At 41.0% G+C, this 17,691-nt stretch overlaps 1 protein-coding gene and 1 non-coding gene across 2 annotated transcripts in view; both read right to left on the reverse strand.

Annotated features, from left to right (window-relative positions):
- RLF (RLF zinc finger) overlaps positions 1-8,069 on the reverse strand; it is a 91,997-nt gene extending 83,928 nt beyond the window's left edge. The window contains exon 1 of the mRNA XM_038557761.1: positions 7,801-8,069. Coding sequence (XP_038413689.1) covers positions 7,801-8,037 — 237 coding nt within the window. The 5' untranslated portion in view covers positions 8,038-8,069. The remainder of the gene's footprint in view (positions 1-7,800) is intronic.
- Positions 8,070-14,919: 6,850 nt separating this feature from the next.
- Positions 14,920-15,056, reverse strand: LOC119869450. The gene has a single exon (XR_005371010.1). It is a non-coding gene; the product is annotated as a U4 spliceosomal RNA (small nuclear RNA).
- Positions 15,057-17,691: the final 2,635 nt, after the last annotated feature.

The following is a 17,691-nucleotide window of genomic DNA, read 5'->3' on the forward strand; positions in this document are numbered from 1 at the left end:
TATATTGCAAAAATACAGGTAAAACTAAGTGAATAACCTTGAACTCAAGATATGTCTGAAATAGAATTCAATCTCAATTTCCAAAAAAATCACAATACATTGAAATATTTTTCATATGGGACAGTAAGTATAATTCAAAACCTGCAAAAACTTTGGAGGGGAATTCTTTTCATAAAAAGCTCACAGTCATGTTTTAGGCTGAAACTGGGGAATCAAAATTCAGTAGTATGCAGACACAAAGCAATCCACTCTTCCCCAGTGATTCGCTTTACTAGAATGAAAAAAATAAATAAATAAAACAACCATGTGATTTGGGGGTGATATCAGGTTTAGAACATGGGGAAACGTTCTGGACCTGCTGTTTGGCAAATGTTGCACAACACTTAATGTCTCTCTAGGAGACTCACAATGCATCTCAAAGTATACAAGAAGACACATTTAAAAAAAATTTATCCCAACATTATCCCAATTTACAGGAGCATAGAATCCTTAGTTCAAGAAGTACTTACTAATACATATAACTCATGGAACAAAACAGTTTAGGAATGCTGATATAGGAAAAAGAGCATGGACTTAGGAGTCTGAAGACCGCCAGAGCTTGCTAGTTGTGTGACCCTGGGAAAGTTATTTAATTTCCCTGAGCCTCAGTTTTCTAGCTGTTAAATGAAAATAACACCATCTACCTGAGTGCTTGGCACATAAAAAAGGATTGATAAGTAAATATATAGTCCCTCTAATTTTCATATAACAGTTTATGTTGGCTTTAGTGAACAAAGAAAATTTTAGGAATCTGTATATTTTACACCATCTTGCTCAATCCCTTATCTATGTTCAAGTTTTCCAGTTTGATGTCAATCATATCCAAAATAAATGTTTCAATCTGGCTAAGCAAACCCTGTTATAAAAAAGAAAAATCTTTACTTTAAATATTGTGGAATATGGACAACCAAAGAAATTCTTAAAAAGCATAAATAAAATTAAGTTCTACTCTTTAGTAATCAAGATACAAAGAACAATAAGACCGGATGGATCCCTGCTGGGAAGCAGCATAAACTCGCTGACCAAAAAATGTCCCTATTTCTTAAGAAACACAGGTAAGAATTGCTACTCTCAAGGTCTAGTCTGTGATTTAAGGAAGGGAGGAGATAAAAGATCAACAAATATTGACTGAGTACCCATTAAGTGACAGGGACATATTTCTAGGCACTGGGTAAACAAAATAGTCAACACTCTCATGATACTTACATTACAGATGCAGAGAGAGACAAATAGATATATTTCTCATAGACATCAGATAATAGTCGGTGACTTAAAGAAATGGAAAGCAGTGTTAAGGAGATGGAAGATGAAGAAGCGTTGTTTTAAATAAAGACAGTCAAGGGAAGGCCTCCTGGAGAGGTAACAGGTGTTTAGAACTAAGTGAAAACCAAAACACACTTTAGTTTACCAATGCCTTTGTAGGCTTGAAATAAATGTTTTCTATTAGACTTATTAACATTGTTGGGAAGAGTGTGATCCATAGGTAGACACAGAAACTACAAATATAGGGCAGCCCGGGTGGCTCAGCGGTTTAGCACCGCCTTCAGCTCAGGGCCTGATCCTGGAGACCTGGGATCGAGTCCCCCACGTCAGGCTCCCTGCATGGAGCCTGCTTCTCCCTCTGCCTTTGTCTCTGCCTCTCTCTCTCTCATGAATAAATAAATAATATCTTTAAAAAAAAAAAAAAAAAAGAAACTACTAATATAAAAGAGACTGGCTGGTACCAACTAAATGACAGCATCCAAAGTTCCCATTGCTTCACAAGTCACATTTATAATCACATTTTGGTCGTATGTAGTGCAATGCTAGCTTTTGCCACTATAACTGCCTGTCATCTAGTTTCTATTTAGATATCTCCCAAGAGAAGGAAGCACAAAAAAGAAAAAATAAAGTATTAAAAATCCTTTAAAATAAAGAATTCAAAAAAAAAATAAAATAAAATAAAGAATTCAAGAGCTCAAGAGGTTTCATGGCCACCAATCTCAAGGAGTCAGGAAGACCGATCCTCTCCATCTCAACATCTTCAAACTACTGTCTTGTTTTTTTTTTTTTAAGATTTTATTTATTTATTCCTCAGAGACAAAGAGGCAGAGAAATAAGCAAAGGGAGAAGTTGGCTCTCCTCAGGGAGCCCGATGCAGGAGTCGATCCCCGGACCTGAGGATCACATCCTGAGCCGAAGGCAGATACTCAATCGCTGAGACATCCAGGCATCCCCAAACTGTTGTCTTATTAGGCTGCTAACTCTTCCTCAATAATATAATGCCTCCAATTTTCTCCCTTCAACAACCATTACTCCTCATTCCACACATGTAAATCTGTACAATATTATATTAATTTAGGCTAAGTTGACATGTTATGTCTTTAAAAAATTAGCAGTGTCCTATCCTATTCCTTTACAGTTATTTCTTATGATAAAGTTGCTTTTTAATATATCAGATTTTACAACAAGTGTTCCTTTTGAAGTACTCACCTCTTGAGTGTATCATGAAGTTCTACAATATAATTCATTCAACAAATTAGTTTTGTTTGCCAGGCATTATATTAATTGCTAGGTACCAAGCATACAAAAAAGACTAAACAAGACCCCTGCTCATGTTGGTTTACTAGTCAATACAAGAGACAAACATAGAAACAACTCTTCAAGTACCACACTTATGTAAAAGATGCTACTAGAGGACGTTAAGTGAAAGAATCACCTCATTCTGTCTGCTAAGATCAGAAAACACTTCTGAAAGACTTTAATATGTGAACCTGGTCTTAAAGGTCTTAAAGGCAGATGGAGAAGGAAGGACCCTGAGGTTAATCAGGCAAACTGAGATGGATACTGTAATGAAGGTAGACCCACACACACTCACCTATCAAAAAAGAAGCTGGAAAGCTGGGAGCTAGGAGCTGGGAAAAGGGGAGGCAGTATCCAGATTCTAAGAGGCTTTGTCTGCCAGGCTAGGCTAATAAGTCTGAATTTTATCTTGTCTTTGGGGTAAGAAATCATTTAAGAATTTTAAGAAATAAAATGACTAATGAGATTATATTTATAATTTAGAATACCAAAATGGACTGTAGATAAATCCAGTCAGAGAGCAAGAGATTAGTGAAGACATTGCTGCAATAGGACATTATGAAGCCTGAACTAAAACAGTGACAGCAAGAAAAACAAGAATTAAAAGCACAGGTATGTACAAAGTGTCAAAAGAATACAAACATTTAAGAGGAAATCTATCTAGTGAATTCAGAGAAGGCTTCACAGGGGAGGCGGTGTTTCCAGTGGGCCCTAGACAAGGAATTTGCCATAGAGAAATTGAGAGGGGAGCCTAGGTGACTCAGTCAGTTGAGTGTCTGCCTTCAGCTCAGGTCAGGTCGTGACCCCAAGATCCTGGGATTGAACCCTTGCATCAGGCTCTGCTCAGCAGGGAGTCTGCTTCTCCCTCTCACTCTGTGCTTGTGTGCACCGGCATGCTCCCTCGCTTGCTCTTTCTCACATATATACATGCATACATACGTACATACATAAATGAAAATGAGAGAAAAAGGGAAAAGAAAGGGAAGATAATGCTTAATGACCTGAGATCTTGTAAAAGTAGGAATTCTATCCTTCTGGAGATCAATCATTTGGTAAATATTTACTGATAGCTTAATATGCTTAATATTTACTGATAAGTAATATCAGTATTAATATTTACTTAATATTTAGTGATATTAATAGCTTAATATTTACTGATAGCTTAATATGTGTCTTGGATCTTGAAGAATTAAGTGAAAATTACGATCACCTTACCCAAAATAATGCGCTTGGAAATGTACAGGCAAAATTTTAATCACAGGGGTAACTGAGATCACATTTGGTTCAAGAACTCCAAGTATAGTACTCCTAAATAAGAGTAGGATTATGCGACAGAATTGGCTAAGGTAGGAGCTGATAAGTAAACTAGGGGTAAGGTGGTGAAGACTTTTTATTCTAAGGCTAAGAAATCTGAGTAACTCAGACAATTCTGGGAACACTTTTTTTTACAGATTATTTAGTCCATACAATAATACATTCACATGGAAATAGTAAGTACTATTAGTATTCCATTTGCCAATGAGAAAACTAAGGGTTAAAGGAAAGTACATTCCAAAGTTATATTTCTAGTTTAAATGATGAAGCCAGTATGCCCATCTGCTTAGATCCTTTGTATTCAATCACTAATCTAGGAGAAACTTAAATATATGCCATAATTACTTATTTTACCATTGAAAAATCTAAAGGCACTATTAGTCTAGAACCTAAAAGTGTTTCATATAAACAAGGTTTACTCATAAAACTACTTTGTCTGGTATTCTCAAAGTATAATCATTACCCAATAATTTAAAGTTTGTTAATGTTACTTTAAAAGCCTTCAAAAAAAATAAAAATAAAAATAAAATAAAAGCCTTCAAAATTTGTATTGCAAAGAAAACTTGAAGTTGTAAAACTTCAGAAATCATGATTCCCAAAATATAGCAAAAACTTGAGAGGATACCATCAATTTTTCAACAAAACAAAGAAGAAATGTCTTCTGGAGTTAATCTTATCCACACGGTTTGGAAGACAATGTTTTCAAAAGAGGAATTGAGGGAAAGGAGGGAAAAGCCACATCCCATAGTCACTGAATACTGAATACAAATGTTCACTGAATACAAGTTGATCTAAGTATCATTTTCTTAGTAACTATTACTTCTGAAGTTTCATTTTTATCATCTTCACAAACTTCTCAAAATTGAAAACATGCCCAGAATGAGACAAGCTTCTCTATCCTTTCATATGTTAGTTTATTTCTTGACTTGGTGCAATTCCAAAGATAGAGCCATACTGCAAGAGCTGGAGAGAATATGGTCCCAGCCTGTCTACTTGGTATAATCTAAGTCTCTAGAACAACACTTCTTAACTAAATACCTGATGGGGCGCCTGGGTGGCTCAGTTGGTTGAGCATCTGCCTTTGGCTCAGGGCATGATCCTTGGGTTCTGGGATGGAGCCCCAAGTCAGGCAACCTGCTCAGCAGGGAGTCTGTTTATCACTCTCTCTTTCCCCCTCCACCTTCTTGTGCTCACACTCCCTCTCTCTTTCAAATAAATAAACAAAATCTAAAAACAAAAAAACTAAATACCTGATAAAAACACTTCTGTGGCAGTTCAATATCCCAGAGAGCACAAGTCAGGTTACCTATCTTTACATATTAAGTGTTCCTAGAGGGCATGCTCCATCACCAGCGCTTAGTGCAATGTCAGACATACAGTGAGTGGATGAATAAATCTTATTCTGTCTTTCAAATGTGAAACCAAGAGCTATTCAACCAAATTTGAATGGCGAAATTGTTCCTCCTTCATCATAAAACTAGGAATTTTTTTCTGTATTTGGTGAACAGGATACCCTGATTTTATCTGGGCTACTGGAAAAAAAGTGACAAAAATACTGTGAAGAATTGTATATAAACTTTCTATTCTACTGTTTATATAAAGCATTATAAGGAAATAAAAGCCAGAAAACAAAATAAATTCTACAAGCACAATTTACCCAAGGGTATTAGCTAATAAGTAGTAGAGTCACAACTGGGGCAACTCGTTCCCAATCCAATGTGCTTCCTATTATAACATATTGTCATCACAGGAACATCTTATTTCATTTACTAGTCAAAAAAAATATTTTTGAAAAAAATTTAGGCTAAAAGAAAATCTCATAGAAAAGACAAATTACAAAAAGTACTTTCTTTTTTAAATTCTTCTTTGTCCTTACATTTCTAGGTGTCACCAAGACTCAAGACATTAAAACATTCAGTTAAAATGAGATGAGAAGTGCAAGCACTAGGCATAAAGAAAAAATATATATATGGTACCTTCTAAGAAGCTTCAATTTAACTAGTTACATCCATTCTTTTAGCTAAGATGAAAACACAAGCTTAGAAGGCTTCCACCAAACCCACATTTCTTCTCCTGTCCTCCTCCTCACTCCTCCTCCTTGTCCAATTAGCTCCCCATTCTCCCAAAGCTTGAATCCTTCTCATAATCTCTACCTTTGGCACTGAAATGCTCCCCTCCCCTCCCCCAACATTCCCATGACTCATTTTTAAGCTTTCAGCCATAGGGCCTTGCTAGACCACCCTATCTAAAGTAGCCTCTCCTAGTTACTTCTAGGTACAATCCACAGTTAAAGTTTTAATTTATTTTTACTAGTAATTGTTCCCATTAGGATGTCCCATGATGGCTTTCCCCTCCCCAATGTCTCTACAACACCTCCATCTCAGTCATTACCAAAACTGTTTTTGGAGATACTGTTATGTCTACCATGTCCTCCAAACTGTAAGCTCATCACAGGTAAGGGCTGTCTTATTTCCTCAGCACTTGGTAAAGTGCCTGGCACCATCCAATGCAGTCAATAGAAGTTTGTAGAATAAACGTGTGCATAAGTACAAATGTTCGTTAAGAGCCAAGAAGCAAAGGATAATTACACCTCAGCGCTTCCTAGTAGGGAAATGCTGCGGGGTGTACACACAAAAACTGTAATAATACAAGTGTAGAAAAGATTAGCACGGACAAAATTCCATTTGAAGAGATGAGGTGTCTTTGGCTCAGCAGGGAGAGGAAGAAAAGCAATCAAGCAGGTCTACTTTTTTATTTTCCACTGGACCAACAGAGCAAATTGTCCCCTAAAATTACAACTTTGGAACACTGCAATTTATTCGGCACACTCAACTACTCATCAAGAGTCCGAGTACCAACATACTACTATTATTTTGCATTCTCTAAGATACACCAGGTGAGGAGCAAAGGGTTGGCCCTGAAACCTGATAGAACGAACAGCCTAAGTATAAGCAATAATGGCATATCTTTAAATTCAGAGAGAGAGAAAAAAATCTCGAGGTAACCATGGAGACTAAACTAAACATACCAATAAATATGTAATCACAGGTTAGGACCCACCGTAGCATGGAAATGGTGACACCACTGCCAAGAGGGACCACTGAGACCACACTCCACATCTCCCTCAATCCTCTTCTACTCAAAGACCGTTAATAGCCACTACAAGGCTCGCTAGCCTCATTCCTGGTAGCACAATCCTCAGAGGAATACAGAAGAGGCGAAAAGAACAGCTTAACAGTCTCCCCCCCGCCCTCGAAAAAAAAAATAAAATAAGAAAAAAGACAAAACCAAACGACCAATGGGCTCCACAATCCCTAGTGAGAAGCCCTAGACGCCTTTCAAAGCCAACTGTCAGACCTTTTAGGGGCCCAGATGACGTTGACTCCAAAGAGAAGTCTCTGGCCCCAACGCATATCTCCGGATTTTTTCAGGAAAACCCAGGTTTTCCAGTTTGGAGATCTGCACTCAAAAAAAAAAAAGAAAGAAAGAAAAAAAAGAAAGAAAGAAAGAAAAGAAAAAGAAAAAAAAAAAAAAGGCTCTCCCAGCAGGAACGAGCAATCAATCTCTCAGGAGGCAATGGCGATCCAGCCACCCGGCAGGGGGACAGGCAACGGCGACAGGGCACAGCCCTTCCCGGGAGCCGCCGGCGCCCTCCAGGCTCTCAGTCTGGCCCAGCGCAACCCGCCCAGGCGGTGGCCAAAGTCGGGCAGTGGAGAAGGGGGGCCAGCGGTCGAGCTTCCCGAGCTGGGCCTGCCCGGCCCCGGGGGCGCGGCGAGACACGGAGGTGGCGCCTTTCAGTCCGGCCCCGGCTGCGGCAACGGATCCGGGGCCTCTCCCCCTGGCCTCCCCGCCCCGCCGCCCTCAGCCCCCCAGTCAGCCCCTCACCTGGCAGAAGCTCCGGCAGTAGTTCAAAGATGAGACCTCCGACACCTCCTGCTCCCTCAGCTCTGTCTCCAGCTGCCACAGACACGGTCGCAGTCCGGGGGCTCCCGGCGCCGGAGAAGCAGGGCGATGACCCCGAGCCATGGACTCAGTCTCGGGTCCGTCTCCGGCTCCCGTTCCCGCCGGAGCCTCAGCCCCGGCCCCGGCGGCGACGGCGGCGTCTCCCTTTCCGTCCGCCATCTTCCCACGGCCCAGCAGCGCGTAGGCAACCAAGCCACGTGATTCAGCCCTGGCCCCGCCCCCGGCCGACCGCACGTGGTGACGCAGTCCTTGGCGACGCGGGCGCCGGCCCGATTGCGTCGCTGAGACTCAGGGCGCTCCTCCTCTCGGCGGCCTTCCCGACGGCCGCCCTGGCAACAGCCTGGAGGTTACCTGCCCCTGCGCTCCTACGTGCCTCAGCCTCCCGGACTCTGGAGTCGCGGAGGCACCGGGCCTGACGTACCTGTAGACAAAACCTAGGTATGAGGGGGCTGACGCTTGAGCTGCGGTCGGAAGCGCGACAGGAACGCATCCCCCAGTAGAAAGAACAGAAGCACAGGTTGGGAAGCGGAAATGAAGACCTGCTCCGTGGAAAGGTGCTTTATAACGGTGGGCATTACGAATCGGTAGGGCAAGGATGAACTCTTCAAGAAGTGGTGCTGAAATTTTTTTTCTCCCGATAGGAAACAAATAAAAATTAGATTTCTACTTTAAACCATATCCCAAGATAAATCCCAGATGGATGAAAGGCCTCGAAATATTTTTTTTTTTCGGGGAAGATATCTTTCTGGTACTAGGATAAGGAAGAATTTCTTAAATAGGATCCAGAAAGCACAAACCATGTGGGAAAATACTGTTAGATTTGACTGCACCAAAATGTGTTGATTCTCTACCAAGATATATTTAAAAAGGTGCAACACAAAGACCAGCCAAAAACTAGATGGTATTCAGATAAACAAAACCATCAAAAGATATGTTTCCGAACACATTCCGAACCAAAATCGAAAGGATAAAAGCGTTCAATACAGTAGAAAAGTAAATAAAGGATATGCAGAGCTAGCTCACCAAAAAGAAACAAAATCACCAACAACAACCAACTCCACAAAAAAACACGAACGGCCAATAAACCCATGAAAAGATGTTTAGCTTCGCTGTAACTATCAAAGTACAAATTAAAACAATGGGGCACCTGGCTGGCTTAGTCAGAAAAGCATGTGGTGCTTGATCTAGGGGGTGGCCAGTTCCAGCCCCATGTTGGGTGTAGAAATTAAATAAGTAAACTTGAGATATATGTAGATATAATTTCATACTCATTCGATTGGCAGAAGTTTTAAATTAGTGCCATGTTTTAGGATTTAGGAATATGGAATTTATATATTGCCGGTGGAGGCGTTTATTGGTACATCACCTAGAAGAATGTATAATATTTAATAAAATTGAAGATACTCATGTCCTGTGACTCAGCAATTCCTAATAATAAGAGTTGATATTTGTTGAAATTTGATATGTGTCAGGCACTTTTTAAGGTTCCTTGCATATTTCAACTCATTTAACCCTACTAACAGTACTATGGAAAGCTACTGTTATTACTTACATTTTATAATTCAGGAAACAGACACAGAGAATTTAAATAACTTGACCAAAGTAACAGAACTAATAAATTATGGTGCCCAGAATTCAATCCCAACTAGTCTACTCCAAAATCTGACCTCTTTTTTTTTTTTTTTTTTTTTTTTTATAGATTGGGGCAGGGTCAGAGGAAGAGAGAGAATCTCTCTGGCGCTAAGCCAGACTAGATTGATCTCACAACCATGAGATCATGACCTGAACTGAAATCAAGAGTCTAACATTAAACCGACTAAGTCACCCAGACACCCCCAAAATCTGACCCCTTGGGTATCACTGGGTGGCTCAGTAGTTTAGCTCCTGACTTCGGCTAGGGTGTGATCCTGGAGTCCCGGAATCGAGTCCCGCATCGGACTCCCTGCATGCAGCCTGCTTCTCCCTCTACTTGTGTCTCTGCCTCTGTCTCCATGAATAAATAAATAAAATCTTAAAAAAAAAAAGTATCTGACCTCTTAACCACTATGTTGCTGATGTTCATTGCAATACTATTATAAGGATAAAATATCAGAAACAGCCTAAATGTTCAAAAGTGGAGAGATGGATAAATAAATTATGGTATATTCACACACGGAAGTATATAGCCAGTAAATGAATGAATGAAAATTTCAGATATTAGCATAGTGAACATTGATAAGCATAGTGAACATCAACATTGATTGATTAGCACCTATTTTGTGCTGAGCATTTTCCCAGGTAATAGAGATTAAGAGAACAATGGTATTTTATTATTTTTAAGATGTATTTATTTATTTATTTATGATAGAGAGACAGAGATAGAGGCAGAGACACAGGGGGAGGGAGAAGCAGGCTCCATGCCGGGAGCCCGACGTGGGACTCGATCCCGGGACTCCAGGATCGGGGCCTGGGCCAAAGGCAGGCGCCAAACTGCTGAGCCACCAGGGATCCCCGAGAACTACGGTATTTTAATGGACAAATGTGACTAGATATTAATGTGTTAGATCTAAGTAGTGGACACATGATTTTCTATAATATTCTCTGTACTTTTTTTGTATCTTTAGAATATAAATAATTAGGTTTTTAAAAAGGCAGGATTGAGTAGGGTGGGGAGAAGGTCAATGTATCTGTAATGTAATGAGAGACAGGGAAGGTGGTAGAGATGAGGTTGGAGGAGAAAGGGACAAGATAATATAGGATTTTATAGTTCAAGGTAGGCAGTGGGGATTTTAGGGGTGATAGGATAGGTAGGGGTGCCTCAGTGGCTCAGTCAGTTAAGCATCTGACTCTAGATTTTGGTTCAGGTCATGATCTCAGGTTGTGAGATCTAGCGTCACCTCTGGCCCCACGCTCAGCAGGAAATCTACTGGAGGTTCTCTCCCTCGCCCTCTGCCCTACCCCCAACTCATGCTCTCTTTCTCTCAAATAAGTAAATCTTTTAAAATGTGACAGGTAACCCCTGGAAAGTGTTAAGTGGTCGTATGATATCATCTGATTTACACTCTTGCTACCACCACACGCAGGATTAGGTGGTAGGAGGCAAGAATGAAGCTATTGTAGCAGTCCCAATAGTAAATAGATTAAGGATATATTTTGGGGGCAGAACCAACAGGCTGGTGCACTGGTTATGAGGAGTGAGGGAAAGAGAGGAATCTGAAATCACTGCATGGCTTTTGGGCTGAATGGTTGGCAATGATGCTTACTGAGGAAAATGAAGACTTAGGAAAGAACAGATTGGGAAGAAGGGGAGAGAGAACCAAGAGTTCTGCTTGGGACAGGTTAATTTTAATTTTCCTATGAGACATCCAAATGGATGCACTTGGAAGTATGTCTTTGGAACTTCAGGGAGGGCAGGGCTCTAGATGCAGAGCCATCAGTTGTGATATCCCTGCTATAAGACAACAACAAGGGAGAAAAACCACAACACTTCTTTGACTCCCCACATCCTCCTCTAGTTTCCGCCCCGTTTCTCTGCTCTTTCTTATAGAAAAACTCCTATAAGAGCTGGCCAAACCCTCTGTTTGCACTTTCTTCTCATTCTGTCTTGAACACTTTTCAGCCAGGCATTCATCCTCGCTTCTAACTGAAACTGCTTTTTTTTTTTTTAATGTTGCCAGTAATTTCCACTTTTGTTGTATCAAATGTCAAATTATCAGTCCTTTATCTAGTCCCTTGACAGTGTTCTAGCTTGTGGATCATTCCTCAACATTGGATATCACTTGGCTTCCAAGTCTCCATACTCTCCTGGTGTTTCTTCTTGGTTTCTTTTCTTGCTCTCCCTTCTTTTTCTGACCTCCAAACGTCTCAAGCACAGCCCTTCAACCTTTCTTTTTTTAAGATTTTATTTATTTATTTGTGAGAGAGAGAGAGAGAACATGAGCAGGGAGAAGAGCAGAGGGACAGGGACAAGCAGACTCCATGCTGAGCACAGAGCTCAACTCGGGGCTTGATCCCACAACCCTGAGATCATGATCTGAGCTGAAATTGAGTCGCACACTAACTGACTGAGCCCCCCAGGTGCCCCAACCTCTTTTCTATCTACACTTACTGCTATACTCACCCAGTTCTAATACCATTTATGTACTTATGCCCATTAATCCCATTAATACAATGCGAAGATACCCTGTCCTCGCAAAAATCTATCTCTGCACACACACACACACACACACACACACACACACTCTATAGCTATATTAAATAACACAAGTTTCTTTCAAGATCTAGCACTCACCACAAAGAACAACCCTAAATATTTGCTTTTGTAACTACCACTATTCAAGCTCAGGAACCTCTTTCCCATATCTTTTGCTCTATGTCCTCCTTCACTAAAAGGCACCAAAAGAATTGAAAGCAAGGACTTGAGCAGATATTTGTATACCCATGTTTACAACAGTATTATTTAGGGATGCCTGGGTGGCTCAGCAGTTGAGTGTCTGCCTTTGGCTCAGGGCCTGATCCTGGAGTCCTGGGATCGAGTCCCACATCGGGCTCCCTGCATGGTGCCTGCTTCTCCCTCTGCCTATGTCTTTGCCTCTCTCTTTCTGTGTCTTTCATGAATAAATAAATAAAATCTTTTTAAAAACAGTATTATTTATAATCACCAAAAGGTGGAAGCAACCCAAGCATTCGTTGAGAGATGAATGGATCAGCAAAATGTGGCATATACATATAATGGAAGATTGCCTTAAAAAGGAAAGAAATTAGGACACATGCTACACAATAGATGAATCTCGAATACATTATACTAAGTGAAATATGTAAATCACAGAGACAACTACACTGTGCTACTACCTGTGTGAGGTACCTAAAGGATTTAAAATCAGAGACAAAAAGAACAGTGGTTGCAAGGGGCTGGGGGAAATAACAATAGGGAGTTGGTATTTAATAGGTACTGAGTTTCAATTTAGGAAGATAAAAAAGCTCTGGAGATGGATGGTGGTGATGGTGGCACAACAATGTAAGTATACTTTTCTTTTTAAGATTTATTTATTTATTCATGAGAGACAGAGACATAGGCAGAGGGAGAAGCAGGCTCCCCATCAAGGAGCTCAATGTGGAACTCGATCCCAGGCCCCCAGAACCACACCTGAGCTGAAGACAGATGCTCAACCCCTGAGCCACCGAGGCATCCCCAATGTGAGTATACTTAATGCCACAGAACCATATATTTAAAATGATTGAATGGTGGGTGCCTGGGTGATATAGTCCATTAAGCATCTGACTCTTGGTTTCTCTCAGGTCCTGAGATCAGGGTCATGAGATCAAGCCCTGCATCCGGCTCAGTGCTCAGTGTGGAGTTGGGTTGGGTTTCTCTCTCCCTCTGCCCCTCCCCCCATCAAATAAAGAAATAGATCTTTAAAAAAAAAAATGGTTAAATAGGGCAGCCCGGGGGCTCAGCGGCTTAGCGCTGACTTTGGCCCAGGGCCTGATCCTGGAGACCCAGGATCGAGTCCTATGTCGGGCTCCCTGCATGGAGCCTGCTTCTCCCTCTGCCTGTGTCTGCCTTTGTCTCTGTATGTCTCTCTAATGAATAAATAAATAAAATCTTAAAAAAAAAAAGGTTAAATAGTGAATTTTATGTGTATTTTTTCATGATATAAAAAACTGAGGAGCTCCTCAGTGACTCAGTAGGTTAAGCGTTTGCCTTCGACTCAGGTCATAAGCCCAGGGTCCTAAGGTTGGGCTCCTTGCTCAGCAGTGAGTTGGCTTCTCCCTCTCCCTCTGCTCCTCCCTCCACTCGTGCTCTCTCCCTCTCTCCCTCTCAAATAAATACAATCTTAAAAATAAAAAAAAAAAACTGAAAGGCAACTGCATCCTAAGGCCTTTACAGTTTTAGGTGGAGCCACTTAAGAGAAACAGGCACTGCTTTGCAGTGCGAAGAGAATTTGAACAGCAGAAGTACTTAGATAAGAAAACACAGATTAACTTGTCATAGTCTTCCTCTTAGATAGCACAAATGCAACATATTCTTGCATAACCAAGTATTATTTCCCAGTAGTAGTGAATGTCCCTTTTTTAAAATTACCTTTCACATTCTAATTCATAGTTTGGAAACAATTAATGAATTAGCACAATTTCCCATAGTGACTGAAGAAAATTTTTGCAATACTAAACAATTCTTTTGACCCCTAAATTTTATGGTCATATGTATATTTGTCTACTCATAACATGGGTTGAGAGATTGATTCTTTACATCATCAATAGATATCAATAAATCTATTGACCCTACAAATAATAAGAATGAACCTAACTATCACCACTGTCCTGACATCCAGACTCTGCCTCCTGCCTCCTCTGCATATCTAGCAGGCATCTCACACAAAATATGCCCCCCAAACTTTTCCTTTCCCAGTAAACCACCGTGTATTCATTCAGCTACTTAAGCCAAAGACTTTGGAGTCATGCTCATCTCCATTCTCTATCTCACACTCCATGTCTAATCCAAGCTCTAAACTGAAAATATGGGCAGCCCAGGTGGCTCAGCAGTTCAACGCTGCCTTCAGCCTAGGGCCTGATCCTGGAGACCTGGGATCGAGTCCCACGTCGGGCTCCCTGCACGGAGCCTGCTTCTCCCTCTGCCTGTGTCTCTGCCTCTCTCTCTCTCTGTGTCTCTCATGAATAAATAAAATCTTTTAAAAAAATAAACTGAAAATATATTCTCAAATCTAATCCATTCTTACCTCCTCAGCAATACCCCCTAGGCCTCTTCACTAATATCGTGTCCCCCCGCCCCATCTAAATATAGGTAATAAACCTTCTGGTAAGCTAGCTGTTTCTATTCTTGTCCTTCTACAGTCAATTCTCTATATCATGGCCACATTAATACTTGTAAGACATAATTCATATTGCATCCCTGTGCTCAAAATATTCCAGGGGCTTCCCATTATCCTTACCAGAGTCCACAAAGTCCTACCTTATTGGGCCCTGCTACCTCTCCACATTCACTTCCCCATCACTTCATCTCATTTGCTCCATTGTGGCTCTAAACACAGTGGCCTTAGCATGCTTAAACAAGGCCCATGACTTTCATACCTACTGTTTCCTTTCTCTGATGTACTTTTACTTTTCTCATTTTCAATTAGCAATAATAGCGCCTTGGATAAACCTCATTGGCTACGATACTGCCACTGCGCAAAGCTTGCTTTTCTCATTTTATTCAAGTTCAAGTATCACCTCAGAGACGTTTTCTCATGACCCTATCTGAAATAGCTTTCTCTATCCCCTTGCTCTTCTGTAATATTTTCATATTAATTGGCTTTACCTTATTATTTTTCTTTTCTTTTTTCAAGATTATTATTTATTTATTTGATAGAGAGAGAGAGAGAGAGAGAACAAGCAGACAGAATGGCAGGCTGAGGGAGAGGGAGAAGCAGGCTCCCTGATGAGCAGAAAGCCCAAGATGGGGCTCTATCCCAGGACCCTGAGACCCTGACCTGAGCCAAAGGCAGATGCTCAAACACTGAGCCACCCAGATGCCCCAAGTTTTTTTTTTTTTTTTCTGATTGAAATAAAACTGATGTATAACAGTAGGTAGGGTCTTTGAAAGCAGGATGACTTGCTTTATCAATGCTGTAACCCTAGTGTCTCTGGTACAATAGGTCCTGGCATATTGTGGGCAATCAACTTGTTAAATGAAAGAAGAAACTTTAAAAGCTTATAGTGTTTAAATGGAATTGAAGGAGGGACACCTGGGTGGCTCAGCATTTGAGCACCTGCCTTTGGCTCAGGGCCTGATCCAAGGGTCCCAGGATCAAGTCCTGCGTTGGGATCCCTTCAGGGAGCCTGCTTTTCCCTCTGCCTATGTCTCTGCCTCTCTCTGTGTTTCTCTCATGAATAAATAAGTAAAATCTTAAAACAAATAAGTGGAATTGGAGGATCTCTTCTAGGGAAAGTGGGAATCAAGGGTCACAAAACTCATATTCCTATAAACCTTTGGCAAATAACCTAAATGAGTGAAACAGGCTGGATATCAGATGTTTGAAATAGCAAACTGATTAAGAAATGACCCAGGCAGGGCAGCCCGGGTGGCTCAGAGGTTTAGTGCCAGGGCATGATCCTGGAGACCTGGGATCGAGTCCCATGTCGGGCTCCCTGCATGGAGCCTGCTTCTCTCTCTGCCTGTGTCTCTGCCTCTCTCTCTCTCTCCTCTCTGTGTATTCTCATGAATAAATAAATAAAATCTTAAAAAAAAAAAAAAAAAGAGAAATGACCCAGGCAGCAGGTACTCAGCTCCAGCCAATTATTGCTATGGGGGAATGTAGATCCTATTTTGTTAGATCTTCTAATCCTCAAACATAAAAAAGGAGGAGGGTCCAGGATCACCCAATATTGACACACAAGACTAGTATCTAACTAGTAAAAATGTTGAGAAGGAGCTACCAAAGAGGTGGAGGGTAAATCAGAAGGGTGGAATATTCCTGAAGACAAAAGAAGAAAGTGGCAGGAAGAGAGCAGTTAGTTATGCAGACTGCTAACAAGAGTTTGGGTAAGATGAGGACAGAAAAGTGACCATTTGATATGATGTCATAGATATTGTCAATAGCCTTGACTAGAGAAGTTTCTGTGGATCTCTGGTATGGAAGCCTGTTGGAGAGAGTTGAAGAATTAACTGGAGGTAAGGAAGTAAAAAAGGTAGGATGGGAAGGGGAGGAAGTTTATACTTTGGAGAAGTTTTTTCTTTGTTGTTTTTTTTTGGGGGGGTTGTGAAAGAAGAACATAAAAATGGGGCTGTGCTATAAGGGGATGTGAGATTTTGGAAGGAATTCTTGAAGATAAGGATATTCTTATCTTACTTCAAAGCAGAATGGTTGTATGCATATGGAAATGGTACAAGAAAACAGGAAAAAAGTGTGATGTAGAAAAGAGGACAAACTGCAAGAGAAAAGTCCTTGAGAAGGCAAGAAGATATGGCATCCAGATAACAGGGAAAGGTTTGGTCTAGGGTAGAAATTAGAGACACATTTCTACTTTGACAGGAGGGAAGCTGCTGAATATGGGTGTCGATGCGGGGAAGTGTGTAAATGTGGCAACAAGAGACTCTGGAGTCTCTTCCTGAGTGCTTCTTCCTCCATGAAGTATGAGATAAAGTGTTGAGCTGACATGACAGTAAGGAAGGAGGTGGGGAGAGACAGTGTTGAACATTGGAAGAGAGAAGAAACTTTAGAGATAGAGTTGTTTCAGAGTGAGAAAGAAAAGAATACTTATCATATGTGTGTGCGAAGACTGAAGGGCAGTGTTGAGTGGCATTCTTCATTTGTTTAACAAATACTCATGGCCGGTCTGCTATGTTTCAGGTACTGTTCTAAGTGCAGAAATAGGTCATTAAATGGGGGTGCCTGGCTGGCTCAGCCAGTAAAGCATGTGACTCCTGATCTCAGGGTCATGAGCTCAAGGCCCATATTGGGTGTGGAGCCTACTGAAAACAAAACAAAACAAAAAGTCATGAATAAAGGATGTCCCTGTGTTTTGTATTGTTTTCTTGCCAGAAGTTACACTACAGTTAACTTACCTGCAACTTTCAGGAGTCATATTCTAGTTCTACAGATACTCCCAGTTCTCCTTGATGAAGCTGGTATTTCTCTCTCTCTCTCTTTTTTTTTAAGATTTTATTAATTTATTCATGAGAGACACAGAGAAAGGCAGACACAGGCAGAAGGAGAAGCAGGTTCCCTGCGGGGAGCCTGATGTGGGACTCGATCCAATTCTGGAACTCCAGGATCACGCCCTGAGCCACCCAGGCATCCTTAATGCTTTTTTTTTTTTTTAAGATTTTGA

Source organism: Canis lupus, chromosome 15 (assembly GCF_011100685.1).
Source record: "Canis lupus familiaris isolate Mischka breed German Shepherd chromosome 15, alternate assembly UU_Cfam_GSD_1.0, whole genome shotgun sequence".
In the NCBI taxonomy this organism is placed as follows: Eukaryota; Metazoa; Chordata; class Mammalia; order Carnivora; family Canidae; genus Canis; species Canis lupus.